At 34.1% G+C, this 22,987-nt stretch overlaps 1 protein-coding gene across 2 annotated transcripts; it reads left to right on the top strand.

Annotated features, from left to right (window-relative positions):
- The first annotated feature begins 820 nt into the window (after nucleotides 1-820).
- On the top strand, nucleotides 821-21,917 carry LOC110017851 (heterogeneous nuclear ribonucleoprotein 1-like). Of its 2 annotated transcripts, none has more exons than XM_020714987.1 (3): nucleotides 821-1,257; nucleotides 5,851-6,758; nucleotides 21,592-21,917. In XM_020714987.1, exons 1-2 carry the CDS (start codon nucleotides 997-999, stop codon nucleotides 6,745-6,747), a joined length of 1,158 nt encoding a protein of 385 aa, XP_020570646.1. In that variant the 5' UTR covers nucleotides 821-996; the 3' UTR covers nucleotides 6,748-6,758; nucleotides 21,592-21,917. The 2 variants fall into 2 exon arrangements, with proteins under 2 accessions (XP_020570646.1, XP_020570645.1); XM_020714986.1 differs by having other exon boundaries at nucleotides 823-1,257; nucleotides 5,851-6,763.
- Nucleotides 21,918-22,987: the final 1,070 nt, after the last annotated feature.

Raw genomic sequence — 22,987 nt, 5'->3', positions numbered from 1 at the left:
ATTAATGCATAATTTGTGATAATTCATATTATTTGTTCCATGAAAATCGGAAATGCTGAGCCTTCCTGCTTTAGTGGATCGAAGATATAGAGTAGTCCAAGCCCCGATTTACTAGTGGGCCAAGAGATGGGCGCATGACCGGCAATTAGCGCTGCAATTCATCAAAATATAGAAAAAACACGTTTTGAAGGTACAGAACTAATATATAAACTACTTCTCTTCCCTTGGATTCTATAATTTTATGATATTTGTTGGTTATAAAATAAATTTATGAGATTGAACTTTTATACTTGAATTGCTAATAAATAATATTTTTAAAAATTTTAAAAAATTTCTTTTATATGACATTGAGGGGAGGTGGCTAGCCATAGTTTGGTTTAGCAAGCCGGTGGTAGCTAATTATGAGATGGGTAGTCTTGTGATTGTGTCTAGTGGTCTTCGTCTGTGATGACTCGTGGTGAATTGTATGTGAGTTATTGGCTACAATTCAGTACGATAAATAATAAGTTTGAGCTACAATGATATGTGATCAACAAATAACAACATGACAGGAAAGTAGATGAATCCGAAAAATATTTGAATTGAATAAATTTGAAATAAACCAAAAGTAAATTTGAAATGTATTAATATATTACTTTATATCTCTTTTCCAATCAAAATTTTAAAATCCTTATATTCATGTTATTTTTATTATTCTTAAAATGTTAAAATTTAAAAATTCATCACTCGTTACTTTCCTCAAATACAGAGCTCAATGCTTTTGTTTTTACGCGGGCCGTTGAAAAACGAAATTCCGGCCCTCATAATCGTTCACGGCCTCTTTCCAGTCAACGGACTCCATTTTTCTAGATCAAGGCCATTTTTTGCCAAAGATCACCACCGTTCATTTTCCACTCTCCCGCTCGAAAGAAATCTCCGCTTCTTCTTCCGAAACCCTCGCCACACCCTTCTCCTTTACTCGCTCTAGTCCCTGCACTATCTAGTTTTCAAGAAACTATGGAGCATTCGCCGTCCTCATCTTCGCAGTTGCCTTCTTTGGTAGATCCTGCAAAGCTTTTTATAGGAGGAATCACTAAGGAGTTGGAGGAGGACGTGCTGAAAGATTACTTTCAGAAGTTTGGGGAGGTGAAAGAAGTGGTGGTGATGAGAGAAAGAGCTACGGGGAATGTGAGGGGCTTCGGCTTTATTGAGTTTTTTGATTCGGAAGCTGCGGAGAGGGCCATCAATGAGGGGCAGCATCTCATCCGGAACAGATCGGTGAGCTCATTCACATTCTATCTCGTTTATTTCAAGGAAAAGCTAAGTAGTTATTGACGAGGAATGCGTAAGAAGTTTATTTTGTTAGCTTGTTGAAATTTGTCTTGCGAGCTTTTATGCTTTTGCCTGGTTTTAGTATCGATTTTTAACTCATGTGAGGAATTTCAGTTTAGACTGTTTGGGAAGTTTGAGAAATTTCAAATTCACGTTGCAATTGTTCAGGAAGTTTGGAAAATATCTTAGAATGTGTCGGTACAGACCTGATCTTCTAGGTTGGTGCTTGCTCGGTTCAAGTCAAAATCTAATCTAAAATGGTTGAACAAATCAGTTTTTGACGAAGACTTTTACCAAAATTTTCCAAAATTTACAATATTTTTATAATTAGGAAAGCTTGTTAACTATTCTCGTATGCTGGTAAAATTATAATTTAATATTCATTTCTCTATATGTCCCATTTTCTTACAAATAAAGAATGCGAATCATTAATCAAGTTATAGTAGGTTTGTTCTTTAATTGTTTATTTTCGACCTTCTCCATCTTTTCCTTCGATTGTATTCATTTATGAGGACATCGTTGGATTCTAGAAATTGCATGGCTGAGTGCAAGATCGCTGATTTAAGAATTATCCAAGAAAGATAAACTCTGAGAAAGAAATAATAAATAAAAATAAAAGGAACGATCTACTCTGACTTTCTGTGGCATCTTTCTCGACATGATCCTATGCTGCACGGGATTTTGCGCATAAGGATTCCGCGCACAGAATGGGATGACCTCTTATGGTGATCGAAGTTCATAAGATATTACAGGGATAGAGAAAATTTTCAATCATTCTAATCATTTTTGTTCGGAAAAATTTTTTTAGTCAACTTAAGAATGCTTTACTTTACAACATTTTAACTTGGGTTGCATCTAAAGCAAACTTCCATAACTAGGCGGGGTAAAAACTAATTTTTTGGTTTGAATGTTGCGCAATACTGTCATTACTTAGTTCCATTCAACCGAAGCATTCTACTTGGGTTTGGTTTAATCCATGTATTCTTGCTAGGTTTGGTGCAACCCCAAAATTTCTTTGGGAGTTTGATTGGGTGGTAAAGCTCACATATTAATGGTTGTAGTATTAGGGAAATTCTCTAACTTTAAAGCAAGTGTCTATCAGGAGCAATTATGATGATTAGACAAAAAAAGTTGCAAAAGAGATCAAGCAGTAGAAGATGATGCTGGGATTTATGAGCTTACGTTTGTGGGAGGATAGAGAGGATTTGATTTTTTATAAAGAAGTTAACACAGGTTTGCAAATAAAAGGGCCTTGTTTTCTCTTCTCTGAATCCAATTATATTGAATCTTGCAATAAAAGTGAAACCTCTAAAGGCAAGTAAAAGAAAAAAAATTTCAAGAGGTGATCAAAGAAGAGTATTAACTGATATTAGAAATTAGTATGATAATATTTTTGAAGTGTTGAAAGATCTAATTCAAAATTCAAAATTCAAATTACAATATTTATGTCTTTTCCTTTTCTACAGATATTATTCTTCTTCCTTATTTTTATCTTGCTTAATTAGTCTTGGAATGTAATAGAAATTTCTTTGAATTTATTTAGTTAGTTTCCTTATCTAAAGAGGAGACTCCTATATTTAAATGCACCTTGAATTGAATCATTAAGAAGAAATAAAATTTTCTCTTCAATTTCTGGTTTTATAAAGGTTATTTTCTTGCATGCCTGTTGGGCCATTCACGAATTATATGGTCTAATCGCGCATTTGTTTTGTCGAGATAGCACTTCTAGATTCTGTAAAAAAGGTTCTTTTTGTTTTCCCTTTCTTTTTCTCAAAATAAATTTTTTTCCCATCATCTCTAAGCTGCTTTTTCTTTATTTTTGCTTTCAAAAGTTCCTAGCCAAAATCTCTTCACATATCTTAGCTAATTTTCGTGCAACTTCTCCCAATTCCATTGCATGCATGCAATGCACATGAATTAGTTCACATACGCATGCAATCCTTATTGCCTGATGAGTCAATCCTCATTATTGAATATGAACTCAATTTAAAGCCTATCAAACCCCTGGTTGTCCCTTCTCTATCTCATTATTTTGAGGAGGTGGTATCAAAATTAACTTATTTTAAAATATTGATCTATGTTATCATAAATAGCATAGTTCTTTAAAAATCATTCATATTTACACATCTAACCCCTAAATTTTATTTATTTATTTTTTAATTTATGTCAACTAAATCATTCATATCATATATAAGGTATAAAAATTTTAACTTTTAAAAATGAAATAAAGCTTGTTATGCATGGGTACTGTAGCACATATATTGTACATGTAAAAATTGAAGTTTAGGCATATGCTGCAATGAAGTGGTATGTATGTAAATCTTTTTAATAAATATTGGTCAAGATTTCAAATTATAAAACTCCACTTTAGCTGGTGTTATTTGATGTATCTAATCTTGGTCGTCCAAATTGAATACTCATTGGAGCGGGCAGTTTTTTTGTTAATTATAGAAAATCAGATTATGCCTACTTTTTTACTTTTGTGTTCTAGGGATATTTACATAAATACCAAACTATTTTTATATATGAAAAAAATATAGATCTTTTTGTATATGCTAAGAATATTATTGTGTAAAAATTTTTAACAAAATAATGCATTCTATTTTCGTTTTTAGCTATTCCCTGACCATCCGAGACTTTTAATTGCATTGGATGAAACCCTATCGATTTAGGTTGGGCATGAATGCCCTTGTGTAAAGACATAGATACTAAAAAAGGGGCCTATGCACTAAATTTAAACAATGCTGTGTGTTCATATTGGGTACAATTTATAAGAAGAATGTCCTTACAAATTCTTTGATGTGGCATGACGTAGAGGTTTGTTGGTTTGGGCATCTTGCTTTTGGCTACAAATTGATAGCATTTTTGAAACAAGTTCTGTTATAGTATATTTGCTTGAACCAACCTAAAAGAGGTCATATTTTGGTCGGTGTATGGGCATTGTCATTAACAAAGCATGGTTTAGACTTGAGTGCCCGACCAAATTAGGCAATTTATAAGATGGCTTGGACTTAGACAAAACATTAATTCACTTCAACCCAATTTGACTTACTCAACCATAGTTGGTCAACAAGCCTTAGTTATAGCTGTTTAACCCAGGACATCTATCTTGTTTATTGTGATGGCTAACAAACCTGTGAGATTTGTAGTAGGTTGGTGATGCAAGTTCGCAACATCTTTACATGATCTTATTGAATTTATGACACCTGCCCATGTTGACGTCTCGAGATTTGGTTAGGGGGCATGAGTCCACATGGCTCACTAGGGATCATGGCTGGCGTGCGTGCGCGTGTGTTCCTACATGTGATTTATAAAACTGTAAAGATTAACCTATTAATCATAAGGGCAAAGTTCGTGGAGTTTTTTAACAAATTTATCAAAATTATAATTGAAGAATAGTTTTTTTAAGGGTATCTTAATTCCTTTTTTGCTTGGCTGATGATTTTCACGAAAGTTGCTCGTGAGATTGTGCTGCTTTTGGTAATGATGTGAATAGTAATTTATTGGACAAAATTTGAATCATCATTGTTATTTTAATTGGCAGAAAGCGAGTCTTGTTGTGATTATTTTGCTTAATATAGGAAATCTGTTGTTGTGATTATTTGATTAACAGAGGATATCTGTGGGATACTTCATTCATTATTTGCTGAGTATGTGTCTCTGAGCGAGAAAATAATAACAATTATCCCTTTTCCTCTTAATATGGCCTGTTTTTAGCTGTTTTGAGGAAGATTAGGTTTTATGTAACATGAATCAGCTGAATTTTATTTAGCTTTGTAATTTTTGGTTCTAACCATTATAATTTTTCTTTCTTTTTGAATGATGAATTGTAAAATTACTTGATGTCTCTGTGTTCCTATTCTTCATATGGAACAGCAAATGTTCCCAATTTGGTAGAGCTTGCTCCAAAACAGCAAATATTTTTGCCAGCCCTGCATATGAAGCTCACTAAAGCGAGTCGCATGTAGTTGCATAAGGCTTCTCTAAATGAGGGGACTTGGGACCTCTCATAGCAGATTCTTAGTTCTGCACTGCGAAGGTGTTCTTACCAGTCTTTTACTTTCAAGTCGCAATCAATATAACTTAACCATTTAATTAAGTTATCCTTATACTAGTCAAGGTGCCCTCTATGCTTTGTTTGTCCTTATTTATCTATTTTTTATCATAGCTTTTCAAAAATTGCTTTCTTTGATACAATTTTTGTTATTTTTTTGGCAGTAATTTTTTTAAATTAATTTCTGATAGTGACTTTTGGAGAAAGCATATTCAATTTTTCCATCCAATTAGACCCCGATTTTTGTAAGTGCTTTTACCATAAAAAACAGGCAGAAATAGAAACGAAATGAAGCCTTTGAGAGACATAAATTTATGGAAAAGTTAATTTGGCAGGGACAGATGAGGATTTGTTGGTTTTTTCATCATAACGATGCAAAAAACTGATTATGAATTTCTTTTTTCTTTTTTATAAAAAGAAAATTTCGTTTTTGAATCTTTGATTTTTATTTTCTTAGTTCTTTCTTTTGGGCCATTGTTTATTAGGTGGACGTGAAGAGAGCCAGACCAAGACCTGAAGAGCGGAGGATTTTCCAATCACCTCATCACCCATTTCCAGATCAGAGTACACATATAAATAGAAGGCTAGGTAGGACTGGAGCTAACAATAGCAATAATGATGAGAGTCAAACATCATCTAGGAAGATTTTTGTAGGTGGTTTGTCAGCCAATGTCACAGAAGTCGAGTTTAGAAACTATTTTGAGAAATTTGGTTGCATTACTGATGTAGTGATTATGTATGATAGTGCAACACACCGCCCAAGGGGTTTTGGTTTTATTACCTTTGATACTGAGGAGGCTGTGGAGAATGTGATGCAGAAGAATTTTCATGAGCTGAATAAAAAAGTTGTAGAGGTTAAAAGAGCAGTTCCCAAGGATTTAAATCACCTCAATAATGGTAGCAGTTATAATGGCCACAGTAATACTAGAGGAAGTGGAGGAAGAGTGTCATATGTTAATAACCCACATGTAATCTACCCACCTCATGACCCTAGATATGGGTATTTTTATGGTTATGCACCGCCACCTGTTCCTAATTATGCGTATGGACCACTTGGTTATGGAGGAGGCTACACTTATGCCGGCTATGGTGGAATGGGATATAATGCTTCGTATACAAGTCCAAGGGGCACTTGGACTGGGCAAGGAGGTATGATGGCTGGAAGGAGGAGTCCAGTTTCCTATCCTAATGGCGGTTTCTATCCTGGATATGTCCATATAGGGTCTGGTGGCTATATTGGCCTGACTTCTGGTGGGTACCATGGGGCTGTATGGTCTGCCAATGGCAAGTTCAATCAAACTGGTACTGGTCTGCCATTGTCAGAATTCGATAGTAAAAAACCTTCGGAATTTGACAATGTTAAGGTTGATGATGCTCACTAATATCTTACTTTGTAAGGTCAGTACCATTAACTTGTACTTGTTATTTCATTTCTCTGCTAATGTCATTTTTTACAGTTATTATTTATTAACAATTAAGCAACATTAGTTGTATTTTTTTATATATGTATATATAATACGGCACTCTAGTGCAATGATTGATTCAATGATGGTAATGATTGAAACTGCCTTTATTTTTAATTTGAAGTGAGATGCAAGTGCGTTCCAAATGTTTTTTCTCTAAATTATTCTATGCAAGAATTTAAACATTCCTTTTTCCAAGTTTGTGGTATCGCAAAGTTCCGACAAGTTTAAATAGCTATTTCTAGATTAAATTTACATTTTCTCTAATGATAGTGAATGCCCGTAGTTATTTATCCATTTCTATGACATTGCCGTTCACCACTTTACCCTTATGTTTAAGGTATCATTTCTTGTTGTTTTGAGGTACTTTTTTAGGAAATGGGGTTGTTTTTCTTAAGGCTTCTTTTATGTTACTATATTTTAATTCATTTTCATTCCTTCCTGAAGTTTTAATTATTATACAATGTTTATGTTTAGTAAGGGGGTTGATGAACATGAGCCTATCTTAAAGTTTTCTTTTTTAATATGGTTGAGGCTCTGAAAAGATTCATTTTAGTGTTTCTAATGGGATTTGACGCCTTGGACGGTTAACTCAACAAACATAATACTTGAATAAATTGTTCCTTTTTTGGGTGCTGGTGATTTATGTATTGTGGCCAAGCGTGATGGCTAGGGCTGCAAATTGAGCAACCTGATAATATGCTGTAAAGCGATCATTTGGCAAGTGTCAGAATTAAGCAGCATAGCTATCATTCAATAATATTCATTCTTGCTAAAATATCACGATAGTAGAGTGCTCTTGTATTTTTATTTTTGTATAAAGGTCTTGCACACCCAGATATAAACGAAAAGGAATATCAGAGATCAGAGTTTTACATAGAAATCTCATGAATGAAAAAAACTGCGGGGTTTAGCTTAGATAAAATTATCTACTATATAAGTAAAATACGGAGTTTCACTTTTTTACTTAATTGGAGAAGATGAGATTATAAAGTAATGCACCCAAATTTGGTCTTTAATAATTTTAATAGAGCTAGAAGTTTCGGAGGGATAACTATGTAGGCCAAATAGTGTTAGTAGATCGAAGGATAGTGGATAATGATAGTTGGATAATAATGGTACGGTGATGAGAGTAGGCAATGATGGTCATACAACAATGAATGAGCTATGATGATGGTGGCAGTGGTCAGACGACAACGATTGAATGACGATTTTGATTGATGGTAATTGTCGGAGATCTTGAAAGTTTGAGATTTTCAAGCTTTTTTCTAAAATCAAGTATATCTTACCTTAATTTGGAAGAGGCTTTGTAATTTGAAGATTGACTTTCTTTTGACTTTAATCAAATCCAAAATACTTTTTTCACGACTTGTATTGATTAATTTGATCATATTTCATTTATTTATGTCTCTTGATGATCTCAAAATTGAGTGATCTTTTAATTGATGTTTTGAAGTTTCCAACTATATTTAAAGTGTTTGATTTAGGTTTTTCCCAACTCAAATCATACCACTTTTGGTTTTGTTGTTTTTCTCTTGTTGAAACATTTCCTTTTATTATTAATTTGTTAAATCAAATGTCAAAAATTTTTAAATTTAATTATGAAAGTTTTCATTTTAAAAATTGCATCATGATTCATGAGTAATTGGGTGTATCTTCAATGATGTATTTTTTGCCCTCTACTTCTAGATGTCGAAATTTGCGTTGTCCAAAAAAATATATATATTGGGTCCTTGAGAAAGTTTGCTTTGCAAAATTATTATTTTGAGACACATTCACTACATTGATATCGATGCATTTCTCTTTTTTGACATCGTGAATCAATTAAATTTTTTTTGAATTATGATTTAGGTCATTTTGAAGTTGACACATATGTTGGAGTGATTATTGTGGAAACATTTATCCCAAACTTTCTAAGTTTACTTGAAATTGACTGCAGAGGCTTTGTTGGATCCCAAAAGTATCAATTGAGTCTAGAACATCGACAAAATAGCTTGGAGGATCCTCAAAATGGTGGGAAGGTTCAAAATTTTGTTTAGGATAGGTTAGACAAATGGTGGCACACACACACAAAACAATGCTACTAATAATTGGGTTTTTTTAATTTAGAAAACGTGAAGCTATTTTTTTTGTCAAATAATGATTTTAATGAAAAAAATAATAAAATTTTTTTGCATTATGCTTATGATTTAATAGAAAAAAATTTCATCATCTTTTTTAATTATAAATACGCTTGATGGGTTAGGAAAAACTTTACACCTCTCAATACTCTTTTTGTTGGCTTAAGTTTTTTTGGGTTAAAAGTGCTATGTAGATGAATTGTATTCCCATCTGCAACTTTTAGTATGTCTCTATGATGAGTACCGCTGGTCAGACAATAGCGATCTGACGATGATGGTTGGGTTGTGATCGTCTGATAATGGTGGCTGATTAATGATAATTGTGTGATGGTAGTTGGAAGATGGAAGTAAAACAACATTGAATGAATTTGCAATAGTTAGGTTGTAGTGGTCAAATGTTGATAATTGGACGTTGAAAATTTGCCAATGACAGTCGAATGAAAACAATGTTTGAAGGTGATTGTGGAATTAAAGAGCAGGTAGAGTTCTAGTTTTTTTCAAATATCTAATTTCTCTTCAATTTCAAGTCCATTTTGCTTTCATGTTAAGAATGAAACTATTTATAATTTTTTATAGTGGCATTTTGATAAATTTAGCTGAAAATATAAATATATATGTCATATAGTTCTTGTGATTCTTTTGATCATATACTATTTTTTTTAGCATTTGGGTGTTTGAATAATCTCAGAATTGAGTGATCTTAGGTTTGTTGGACTTTACTCATCGAGACTACAATTTTACTTTTAGCATGTATGGATAGGGTAATCCATACACTACCATTTGATCTCCATCGTCCAGCTACCATCGCATAGTTGTCATCGCTCAACTATCATTGTCAGACTATCTCCGCCCAACCATCATTTGCCCGGTCGTTCTTATTTGACCATCGTTGCCCAATAGGTATAATACAACCATCGTCATCGCTTAGTTTATTTGGAATTATTTAGCATGTACGGTTTAATTAATGCCTCAAAGTTTTCAATCATATTTTATATACTTGATTTGCTCTTATTTGGATTGGTGGATTATTTTTTATGTTGTTGCATTTATTTATCAAGTTGTTTAGTTTAAGTAAAATTTTTTGTCAAATTGGAGGTCAAATGATTCTCAATTTAATTATGGAAGTTCGTAAGCTAAAAATATCTCAAGATTCATGCTTGATTGGATGCATCTTTTGGTGATGAAGGATCTTTTGGACTAGAATACTTTTATGCATCAAGCTACGTTTTTTTTCTTAATCATTCAATTTGGCAGACCAACCATGCTTGTGTAGGCGCTTTCTTGTTTTCTACAGGCTAGGAGAAGCAATTGCAGTGAGTGTCATAAGATTGTTACATTGACAGACATGGGAGGCGGACGGGCTGTAAGAGAATTGACTTGATTCAAGCAACTTAATTAAGTGCTCAATCTGATTCTTAATGAAGTCTAGTGATTCTGGAATGTTCCAAGTGGGAGTCGGCTGTACTGTTGTTGATTCTGAGGTCTTAGAGAGACCCTTAACAACAAAGGATTTGGCCGAATGTTTATTTGTCGGTTTCCCATGGAGCTTCCAACACTTTTCATGGGTATGGTAGGGTTTTTGACATAAATCACATGTGGAGTGATTAGCTCGTAATGACATGAAAGAGTCTTGAGCACTATTGGAGCTTAAGGGCCCGTTTGGGGCAACTTAACAGGTGTAGCACATTTTGAAAACACTGCCCGAAGCATTTGGAAAAAGCGTTGGATCAAATTATCGGAATAAGCTGTGAATTTTTTTATGTTAAATGCGACTACAAGTCAAATCCCGCGGTCCGCGTTTCATATTTGTTGTGACACCGCTGCCCTCACGCTTCTTTGCTTCTTGTCTGCCCTAACCCCCGATCTCCCTCTTCTCTCCCTCTCGCCCGTCTCTCTCGGCCATCTCTCTCTCGTGCACTTCTCTCCCTCTCACCTGTTTCTCTCGGCGTTGTCATACCACTCCTCCGCCTCCCTCTTACCCCTCGTTATTATCCTCTGTAAGTACATGTGGTAACTGTCGATGAATTGATTTGTATTATACGATATTTAGCATTTTTGATTTGCAATTTGTTGGGCAGAGATTTTTGTATGCAATTTATTTCTCGGTTAGGGATTTCTGTATGTAATTTTGTATATTTTTTCTTGCTTTTAGGATGAATTTGGCTTCTCACAACAAAAGTATGAATTTAATTGTCAAACTAAAGGTAAGTGGTTTCTGTTATGCGCTCCTATGGTTGTTTAGTTTACAGTTTTTTTTTATATTCAATTTGTTGCTTTCTCGAGTGCTCTGTTTCAAAAAAATTGAACTATGGTGATTGATTTATACACGACATTGTTCTCTGGCTGCTCACCTATGTAAAAAAATTACATAGGTAAATTTATAGGAATACATTTCAATATGGGATGCAGTTTTTGGTAATTGCTTTAAAACACATTAATAGGTGGAAGTTTGATTATTTGAGTATGAGAATATGAAAATTGGATGAAAAATGATGCTTAAGTTAAAATTGAATTGCACTTTGTAGTGTTTGACGTTGTTGCATTGTTATTTTTATCGTATAAACATAGGTCACTGTATTGATGATATGCATGTTTTGACATGAAAGATTGTGTTGGGGGTGGAGGGTGGTGGAGGAAGTGGTGGTGGGTGTGTGATTGTGGGTGTGTGATTGTGGGTGGAGGTGATGGTTGTGGGTTTGTGATTGCGGGTTTGTGTTGGTGGTGGAGGGTGTGTTGGGGTGGCTGGTCGTGGAGGTGATGGCTGTGGGCGTGTGTTGGGGGTAAAGGGTGTGATTTGTGATGGCTGGTGGTGGAGGTAGTGGTTGTGGGTGTGTGCTGGTGGCGGAGGTGGTGGTTGTTGGTGTAACTGTGGGTGTGTGTTGGCGGTGGAGGTGGTGGAGGTGGTGGCTGTGGGTGTGTGACTCTGACTGTGTTGGAGGTGGAGGGCGTGTGTTGGTGTGTCTGGTGGTGGAGGTAATGGCTGTGGGTGTGTGAGTGGATGTGTTGTGTGGGGTTTGGTTTTTATTTTTTTAGTTTAGGTGTTTGTTTTTCTTGGGGATTTCTTTTTTATCCTAATTTTGTTTTACTGGCTTTATTAGTTTCTTTCTTGATCCATTTCTTTGTTAAGCAACACAATGGTTAAGACGAAAGTAGTCGATTCATCAACCATGTGGGATAGGGGGGTCATAATCATATTTTGTAACTCTTTTCTTAAGGAGGTCAAGCTTGAAAATAGATCCACCACCTACTTTAACAAAGAAGGGTGACAAAATAGTACGAAAAAATTCAAGGAAATGACTGAAAAGGGCTACGATATGTTATAATTTAAGAATAAGTGAGACCAGTTGAAAAATGAGTAAAAGTTATGGAAGGAACTAAAATGGGGATTCACGGGCTTGGGTTGGGATCCAATCAAATGAGCTATTGATGTTTTGGAGGATTAGTGGACAGAAATTAGAGGTAATAACCAAACCCTTAAAGACTTGTTTTTTCATTATTTATCCCTCTAATTTGTTTTAAGTAATAAATTTTCTCGTATGTTGCAGGCAGTGTCAGTCGCCAAGAAATTCAAATTAAGTGAAATTGAGTCGGACCTGGAGAAGTTGGATCGTTTGTTCAGTGTGGTTGTTGCGACGGACACACATGCGTTCACCCAAAGTTAACATGAGTTGGCAAGCATACCAATGGACTTGAAAACCGAGTAGATAAGTGGGTCAGGTGAAGGCCCCACCTTAAACCAGAAGGACCTGAAGTCCACATGCAGGTTAAAGCGGCCTAGGGTGTAGAAAAAAAAAAGAAGTTGCTTTCGTTAGAAACACAATAGCAAAACTGGTGGAAGCATGCACAATTCAGGCTGCTACTTCAAAGGACACCTCTATAGGCAACTTTCTTCGAGTTATGGAAACATATCCCGAAGTTCGGTTGGATAAGTCGTTCTATATGAACTCCTTGAAGTTGCTGGAGGACCCGACTCGCAGACAGATATTCTTGAAAATGCCCTCTAAACTTCGGGTCGACTATTTACGTTTTTTTTTATGGATAGTTGATTTTGTGGAATTATTGTTTAGATGTTTTTGTTTTTATTCATTTTTTTTCGTTTGTTTCATGAGTTATTTGATTTAGATGTTTTCCTTTTTAATACGAATAATTAATATGTTGTTTTGTAATTATTTCTGTTTATTGTAATCCGCCTTATGTTTTTCGATGTTCTTGTTAACGTTGTCTAATTCACACTTATTACCTAAAAAGAGCACTTCCTTAGGAATGATTCACAACGACTAAGCCTCACAAGAAAAATTGTGGCTGCTATAGTTATGTTGTACGAATAATACAACCTCTACGTCGATTGAACTCCCTGCATGACTTCGACTTATATTGGTGATAAATGGGTCGATGACCTACTAAAAGGACACAACACATATTTTTTGGATCTGATTGATGAACTACATAGACATCATGGACTCCACGGCTCCTCAGGAATGACAAAAATAGAGGTGTTAGCAATAACTTCTTACATTTTATCACAGAATGATTCAATGGGAGGAACAATTTCATCATTCATTGGAGATAATTAACAGGTATTTCTCGATGAGTTTGAATGCTCTTGTCAGTTTATTGACAAACATAATTAAGTTTGAGGATCTAATATTCAAGACGACTCCAACAAATATTGCAAAAAAATTCACGGTATATGTCATTCTTTAAGTTAATTTTTTTAACACACTACATTTGGTCGTCAAAATGAGTTGTGTGGCAATACAAATTTTAACTAATCTTACAAAACTATATTGAAGCTATTAATGGAACCCACGTGGATGCACAAGTATCCAACGCTGAGAAGGTCACATACATTGGATAATGTGGATCACGCACAAAAAAATATGATGGTCATATTTGACTTTAACATGTGATTTACTTTTGTGATGAATGGTTGGGAAGACAGTGGACATGATAGTTGTATATTTGCTTTTGCAATAATAAACCTAAGATGACTTCTCGCACCCTCCTCCAGGTTCGTAAAAATATCAACCATATTCGTTTTTATTTAGTTTGTTACTAATTATGGTATTTGGGACAATTAATATTACTTGGTCAACTCTGGATATCTTTTACAAATGTGGTATCTGAAGTCTTTTCAAGATACGAAGTATCACATTCTTTATTTCGAAAGACCCAGCAGTGTTGCTCGTGGCAGAGAGGAAATGTTTAACAAAAGGCACTTCTTACGCGGCATAATTGAAATAAAGATTGGAGTGTGGAAGAAGAAACTGGTCATACTACGTGCTATGTCGACGTATCCATTTCCAAATCAGGTGCAGATTGAAGGATGACGCTCCAAAATTACTTTCGACGACATCATTCTCAAGCTGATGTAGACTTCAACATAGTTGACGATGACCACTTACAGGTCTCACCGGAACTTTTTGAATATTACATAGGACAATCTATACCACAGCTACAAGTGGAATCACGGAAAGGTTACACCCAAGATGACAAAGATATCGTGGAAATGATTGATTTGAGAGAGCAGATTATTGGATGCTGATTGGACAACCTCTTGTTTATTTTATAGTCTATGTTTATTTTATATCACTTGTATTATTGATGTTTTAGGTATTGAAAATTTTATGTTGTTTGTAATTGTTTTATCTTCTTTTTCGATTCCTTTTTCATACTTTTTTTTGTAGGTTTGTATGGTTCATGATGAGTCATTCGACCTTGTGCATTCTTCTGGATGGATTAATAGTCATTGTTGGTTGGCGTCACATGTAAAATCCTAATAAAAACAACCAAGTTCCTCTTTTCTCTCTGTTTTGGGTTTTAGAAGTACTTCTACATAGCTTGTTTGGTCGATGTTGGTTGGTTTCACATGTGAAATCTTGATTAATGCTACCAAGTTTCTCTTTTCTTTTTGATGCTTGGGCTTTTAAGGTACTTCTGGATGATCTTTTTTTTGGTGATATGCATATGTGATACACAAGAACTTGGTATTAAGTGAGCTAAAAACAACTAATAACCCCTATTTTATAAGGTCTGCTGTCATCTTGTTATGACAGGTTCAATGGGGTTGGTGTACTTAGTTTTCTGGACCTCGTGCTCGCACAAATCCGTAATTGATTACTGCTTTTGTCAAATTATAAAGTGCATGTTTATTTTATGTTCCATCAATCATTTATATTTTAAATATTGTAAGTTTTATGTTGTTTATAATTGTTTTTTCTCTTTTTATTCCTTTCCTTTTTTGTGAGTTTGTGAGGTTCATGATGAGACATTCGATCTTGTGGGTTCACCTGGATGACTTGTTATTTATCAAATATATTGTTATGATAATTCTGTTGCAAACAATATTACTGCACAGGGGAGTAATGTTATTTATCTAAAATCAGCTGTAAAACAACTACAAAACAGTTATTTTCCAATAACACAAACCAAATAGCCAACCAATTTATCTGAATTAACGTTGATCAATAACTTATCGGGATCAGTTGCTTATCAGTAGCTTATTAATAAACTGTAGCTGCCCCAAACAGACCTCTTGGCAAAAGGTTCAGCTGAATGAGTGGAGATGTCGGGCATGACAAGTCTTTTAATCTTGGTGAATACTTCTCGAGTTGAAAAGGATCTCGACCAAGAATACGACACTAGTCTTTGTCGAGATTCTTGTTTAGGCCAGTCAAGAATTGGAACAGACGATTCTTTTCCAAAATTTTTTGAAAGAGCAAAAGATCAGTCAAAGAGTCCTAAGTGTAGTCATAGTAGAGATCGCATTCCATCCATAAGAAAACCAAATAATTGTAGTACTGTGTCATGGTTCTTGATTCTTGTTTCGCCTCGTAGATCTTTTTAAAAACCTTAAAGTTGCCAGAATTCTCTAAGCAGACATCACAAACTGCAGTCCAGAGGGCACTTGCATATGGAAGAAACATGCACGAACGACCAATCAAAGTCTCCATGAAATTAATCATCCATGACATGACCATGAAGTTCTCTACTTCCCACATTGCATAGTTGGGTCAGTCTTTGGAAGTTCACAAATCATACCTGTGAGATGGTTAAATTTTTCATGTCCTTTGACGGACAACGACAGCTTGGTATTGAGTTGGTGATCAATAAGTTCATGTAGTTTTCAGGTCCTTCGATCTGCGGAGAGATTTTGGCCGGTGTCTATCCTCCGATGGACTTGAGCACACCGTCAGAAAAAGGCTCAGTGGTGGAGTCTGCCATGATTTCGACTGAGCCAAAAGTAAGGTTGGGATGTCGAGACAAAAATATTTTGATTGCAGGAGGGAAAGTTGGTGGTGGGAGGTTCTGGAGGGGATGGATCTAGCTACAGGAAGGTGCTCTGGTGGTTCCGTTGGGAGATCGGGTCGGCTGGAGGGAGGTGCAGTGGTCGGAAACACCTTCCAGAAGGATTAGTGGCAGCAGCCTTCAGAAAATCGGTGATGGAAATTCCTGCAAGGAAGCCAGGGATGAAACCTATAGGGGAAGGGCCCAGCGGCATGAGAATCTTCAGGGAAGAAGGGAACCGATGACCAGAAAACCTGCAAGAAGGGCCGGCAGCTAGGGTTAGATCCTTGACTCTAATACCATGTTGAAATTCAACAAAATAATTTTATTGATATCAAAAAGGATATAAATGCATAATACAAGAGTTATAAAATAGGAAAGACATAAAATAGGAAATACATGAACTATGAATGTCTAGAACGGAAAGGAAATAAAATCTAATAATTCTAATAGTAAGAATATGAGAATAGGAAACATAAATAAAAGGAAACACAATTATTTAAATATATTCTGAAAGAATTAAGTAAATTCCTTCCTAATCAAGCATGCAGATTGTTTCTAATATGTTAAACGAAATTTTAAAAAGATACAGCTGTTTTAAATTGCAAATATAATGCATTTTTTATTATAATACCATATTTTAGAAAGATTTTCTTTCTCAAATATCACCTTGGTTTTTTATTTTTATTTTTAATTTCACTTCTTGAATTGAATAATTTTCTATTTGCAAAAGATACAGCTGTTTTAAATTGCAAATATAATGCATTTTTTATTATAATACCATATTTTAGAAAGATTTTCTTTCTCAAATATCACCTTGGTTTTATTTATTTATTTTTAATTTCACTTCTTATATTGAATAATTTTCTATTTGCACTGTAACATACTGTGTTTTATAATATTCAATGCATGAAATTAACATCATAGATTAAAAGTTTTTGACATTTTGGTTTTTGCTTTATATATTGTGAATCTTCTTACGCATTTACATATATAAATCTAATTTTATATTAATTTAAAGTTGAATTTATATATTGCATATATTGCATATACATGCCATATTTTGATTAATTTTTTAAATGAAACTTTATAGCGTCACTTATTTATGTACTCGTAATTTCTTCCCAAACAAGATTTTAGGCCTTTGATTTGATTTTCAGTGAAATAAAGGCATTATTTTAATTCATTTTATTCTTGTCACTTGTTTTTGTTATCTAAGCTTGTAAGTACAAGAGAATTGGAAGTAATTGTTTACATTGCAATGACCTTATGCTTTAGCAAGTTTATAAATTTATATTTAAGGTTTTGTTTGTGGTGCTTTTATAATCAAATCCTTGATGCCTCAAGGCCAACCATTTTCTTCTTATTTTCGTTCAACAATTGCTAGCCTTACCAGTAATTTTTAAATTCCTTGATTACATATTAATCCCTCCCATTATTTTTTTTTCTTCTGATTTATTTCAAAGCATGTTAGGATTTGCCTCATTGATAGTTCAAGGATATCTAGAATTATGAGATGTGCGGATAATTCATGGAGCCATTAGGATCTAAAGAATTTGGATTTGTTGATGAATTTGAACTTTTTCTAATGTAATCGAGAGTGAGAAAAGGTTTGATGACCTGCCAATGGGAATCGCACCCTTCAATGTTTTGGGTGATCTAGGGATGTGTGCCAAAGAGAGGATAGGCGACTTTGGTGGACCATATTGGCCAAGTATTAGAGAGGGAGTGATTGGAATCTGAAAATGTATAGTCATTGGAAGCATATAAAGTAAACATTAAAATTAGCATTTTTAAAATTTTTGTGGTTATGACTATTGTTGCTTTTTTCCTATTTTTTTTCTTCTGTATAAATTGCCTTTGATGATGATCCTCTTAAGAAAAGTAGTACTTTCCAGTGTTTTCATTACTTCTTTAACTGTTTTATTGTTGAAATTTGTTTGAATTCAGCTCTTAGTTTCTTTGTTCAATTATCTCTTCATTGTTTTAGCATAATGCTAGTTTCTTATTTTGTCCATTCATATATTTGGAAACTCACTAGTTTTTATTAATTCATAGTGTTTGGTTTCTTCCCCCGTTGAAGTGTGCATATTTTTTTTAGTCTCCCAAGAAGTGAATCCCTGCTGTGGCACTATCTTTGTGTATGGTGCTGGGTGTTTCCTTTGTGTTGTACTTCTTAAGTTCATGCTTTCTTAGTTGCTACCTTTCTAGATAGGGCATATAGTTATGTCAGTTCCTTGTGAAATCTATTAGATTTAATGGTAAAACATTATGATAATAAAAATAACAAAAATAAAGCTTAAGCTCAATATGCATTTATCGACTATGATGATGTTGATTTTCTTAAGACTGGTTTAATCTCTTCTATATATATATATATGATATTTTATCATTCACCTTAAAACTTAATTTAGCCCCACCCCTTGGAGGTAATGCGTCATGTGTCATTACTCATACATGGTGCAATTAGCATGGGTTTATTTGGTGCGCCAAGCTATACCATGCAGACGGTGCCGAGGACGAGCCAAACATTATGAAATTCACCATTTTGCGTCATTGATATGTACGAGTAATATTGTGCAGCAACTATGATGAAAACATTCACCGGAGTTGCTATATTAGGATTTACTCTTGCTAAAGAGTAACACAATGCGATGGGATTGACTTGCTCTGCTCAAAGAGAAAGTGGCCTAGTTCTTGTACATAGGTTAATTAATGAGCATTATTCGATTATCAATTAATGTGAAAAATTAGATAGATTTGCGTACGTTGAAATTATTATTCAAAATGATTTAATTTTTTTGGGTATGAAATTACTCAGGAGTGCAATATGTATGGTTTCAATTGTGGTGACAAACTAACAAAAGTGTTTAGTTAGTAATGGTGATGATAAATTTTGGAAATAGAGTGAGAAAGGATTATACTAGAGATTTGGGGGTAGTATCTTTAATGAATCTTGTATTTAAAAAGTAACTGTGATTTGATCATTATAACTGGAACGAAATATGTAACAATATGATGCAGTAGAACTAATATGAAATTTGTGACGGAAAAGTACTTAATATGCACTCTAAATGCAATTTTTCACATGCACGATGTTGCATTCATAATGATTTTCCTAAAAGATTTTGCACAAGATAATGTTTACTCATACAACGCTCAATATGATCGAATAGAAAATGAGAGTTCAACAAGTTGGCCTAAGCAGTAGGGAAAATGCCAACAATGATGATGATGATGATGTTATGCTACATTTTTGTTTTTGGTGGCATAATAGGTTGTTAGAATACCTGATATAATGAAGTACGCTTCCGATGAAACCACTTAAAAAGGATATCCTTCCGACATCATTCATCTGTCAATAAACTTCAAGCCATAACCTATTCAGGATCATAAAATTCAAGCAAAAGAACAATAACATAGTTCAAGTTTAAACAATGGATAATAAGAATTTATGTTCCTAACATTATTCAATAAGTTCATTCTTTAATTGTGGTGACAAACTAACAAAAGTGTTTAGTTAGTAATGGTGATGATAAATTTTGGAAATAGTGAGAAAGGATTATACTAGAGATTTGGGGGTAGTATCGTTAATGAATCTTGTATTTAAAAAGTAACTGTGATTTGATCATTATAACTGGAACGAAATATGTAACAATATGATGCAGTAGAACTAATATGAAATTTGTGACGGAAAAGTACTTAATATGCACTCTAAATGCAATTTTTCACATGCACGATGTTGCATTCATAATGATTTTCCTAAAAGATTTTGCACAAGATAATGTTTACTCATACAACGCTCAATATGATCGAATAGAAAAGGAGAATTCAACAAGTTGGCCTAAGCAGTAGGGAAAATGCCAACAATGATGATGATGATGATGTTATGCTACATTTTTGTTTTTGGTGGCATAATAGGTTGTTAGAATACCTGATATAATGAAGTACGCTTCCGATGAAACCACTTAAAAAGGATATCCTTCCGACATCATTCATCTGTCAATAAACTTCAAGCCATAACCTATTCAGGATCATAAAATTCAAGCAAAAGAACAATAACATAATTCAAGTTTAAACAATGGATAACAAGAATTTATGTTCCTAACATTATTCAATAAGTTCATTCTTTTTCATGGCAATCAAACTTTCTTGAAATTTGGCAGCTGAGACTATTGTCATCATCTGTATTATTCTAATGAAATTTTTATCCTATAAACTTGATATGTTAAGATTTGAAAACTAACTGAAATCTTTTATATGTTTATTTTTTTCCTTTTTTTCTACATTTAGTCAATGCAATTGTAGCATTGTCTAAATGTGAAAAAACATAGAGAAAAAAAAATCATAAATTAGAACCTATTACCTTGTATAGGATTTGATTAAATGCGTTAATCAAACTGAAAATTTATACAGCGGACCCAGTTTATTGGAATAAAGCATATTGGTATTGATGATGAAGTATTTTTCATGATGAAAGCAAAGGAACAGTTTCCTCAAAAACATTGGAAATAATGAAGCATTGCCATTTTAATGTATTGGGAGCATTTTCTGTATGTTGACATTTTTGTTTCATTGGTGAAACTTTTGCTCTCACTATTGTTCTTTATCAGTACAAATTGGATTGTGCTGTTAACGTCATAAGAACAACAGCATCGAAATTTCCAAGGAATTTCATAATCTTTTCTAAGCTATTGAACACAGCACTGCGTATTTGGTACCCTTACACCTTTCTCTTTTACCTTTTGACTTCAATCCTGTAGATCCTACGTGAAAGCTTTATTTACATTTTTCTTTTGTTAATTGGACCAGTCAAAATGAACTTCTGCTAGTCTTTTTGTGCTTTACAGTGTTTTTCATGGCTTCTATTTGTATCTGTGGTTGTGTGCCTAGGAAGGCATGAAATTAAAAGATTTTCAAGGCGGGGACACCCTTGACTTGCGTTAGGACCGCTAGAGTGAAATATGGGGATTCTAGGGTCCTAAGCACGGCTTGCGTGCTTATAGTTCAGTTCTGGTTAAACCCAAGTCAAGGATCTGTTAAGTAGGCCCATAATAGCATGCATGATTCATGGTACCTACATGTTTTAATATTGGCTTAAATTATCATTGTTTGAGTTTTGATTATGATTGGGTCAGAACAGAGGTCAAAAACCGTGAAATGTTTTGCATGATGTTTGATATAAGTGAATAAATACTATGAATATGTGCAATAGTTGGCTTTCATGGCTTTTGTTTGGGTTGCGTTTTGTAGACAGGGAAGCATGTACAGTTCTTTATTTTTATTTTTTATTTTTTACCTTTCTTTGGTTCAACTAAATGATTAATAGCTTTAAATTAAAATTACACGTTTCTAGGCAATTCATGCTGAAATTCCAAATGAGTATTCTCAGCAGCCAAAATCTTCACTTCAAGCAGGATCCTGTCATCATCTACTAAACCGAAGTATTCATTTATCAGCTTTGTGCTGCAGCCAATATTCATAGGTGCTGATTATTCTACTTCTCTTGAAGCTCACAACAAAAATCCTCTTGATTTCCTGCAGAAAAGAAAAGGGAAAAAAAAGGAAAAAAAACACAATCTTATGGGGAATCCCCTACAAAGGTTTGTTTAATTCCTCGGTTTACTTACTGTATGGATAGATGCGAGATGGTTTGTCTTTTAATTCAGCAACATTCTTTTCCTCTTCTTCACAATTAATTATTTTTTTATCAGAAAGTGAATATGGTTGTTTGAGGGTTGTAGATTGTGTTTATTTGCCAGATTTTTTTGGGCATTCTCTACTCCATAGATTATGATTATGCACTCAAACGCCCTGGGGGCAACGTGTTGTTAATTCATCAATTACTGAACCTAGGCTAATTGCTAGATAATTAACTTTAGTAAAGCAGAGCGGACTGACCACCGAAGCTAACCTGAAAATCAGGGTTGATTCCATCATTCATATTGGGATATATGCAATATGGTAAAGCTTATTTTAGGAACACACTTTAGCCAACTTCAAGTCTTGCGCTTTGCTTTGTTTGTCTTTCATTTGCTCAGCCCGCTGTGCTGGGTTAGAAAAATATGTCATTTTCTTTGGTCTCCAAAGTTTGAGCAAAGGTTTCCACAATTTATAAGATAAGATTTCAACCTTTAATGAGTTTTATTCAGGATCCTAGATCCTGAAGTTTGGGTCCAGATCCCTTTCTAGTGAAATTTGCCCATATGTGAGATGGGTTTTAAGCCAAAATATGCACATTATGATCTGCCATGCGGGAAATAATTAGCTTTCAAGCAACTGGATCATTTGTTCGATAACTATTTAGTCTGTGATTTGATTTAATTGGTTTTATGCTAATTTTACTTGATGTTTGTTACCGTTTATCCATCAGGTTTCTTTGATGTTCATGTTCTCATTCTAACTATCTATTTGATTTTGGATGGCTACGATTTAATCCATGAAATGCTAAAATGATTTCTTCTATCTTTCCTTTATAAAGTTAAATGCGACGATAATCAGTGCTGACAATAAACTATCTTTAAGCTATGATTTTAAATTCAGTGTAGATTTCATTTCGTATGGTTTATATGATGTTCATATATATTGATATGAAAAATGCTGTGTTTAATCTATAGTTCGAAATAAATATATAATCATTTTATAAATATGTTGCATGTCCATGTTGTATGTCCTTCGACGATCTGAAAATTTCTCAGGCAACTGAACATGACTCAAATTTCATATGCGAGTATGTAGCATAGTTTACTCCA

The sequence above is a fragment of the Phalaenopsis equestris genome, unplaced genomic scaffold (genome assembly GCF_001263595.1).
Source record: "Phalaenopsis equestris unplaced genomic scaffold, ASM126359v1 Scaffold000002, whole genome shotgun sequence".
NCBI lineage: Eukaryota > Viridiplantae > Streptophyta > Magnoliopsida > Asparagales > Orchidaceae > Phalaenopsis > Phalaenopsis equestris.
Note: the sequence above shows the minus strand (reverse complement) of the source record. Positions and strands in the feature narration are given on the sequence as shown.

What these genes read in the sequence shown, in the direction of transcription:
- LOC110017851 (XM_020714987.1), top strand. Translation starts at nt 997, where the DNA reads ATGGAGCATTCGCCGTCCTCATCTTCGCAGTTGCCTTCTTTGGTAGAT. An exon ending in ATCTCATCCGGAACAGATCG is followed by an intron (nt 1,258 to 5,850) that starts GTGAGCTCATTC and finishes ATTGTTTATTAG; the next exon opens with GTGGACGTGAAGAGAGCCAG.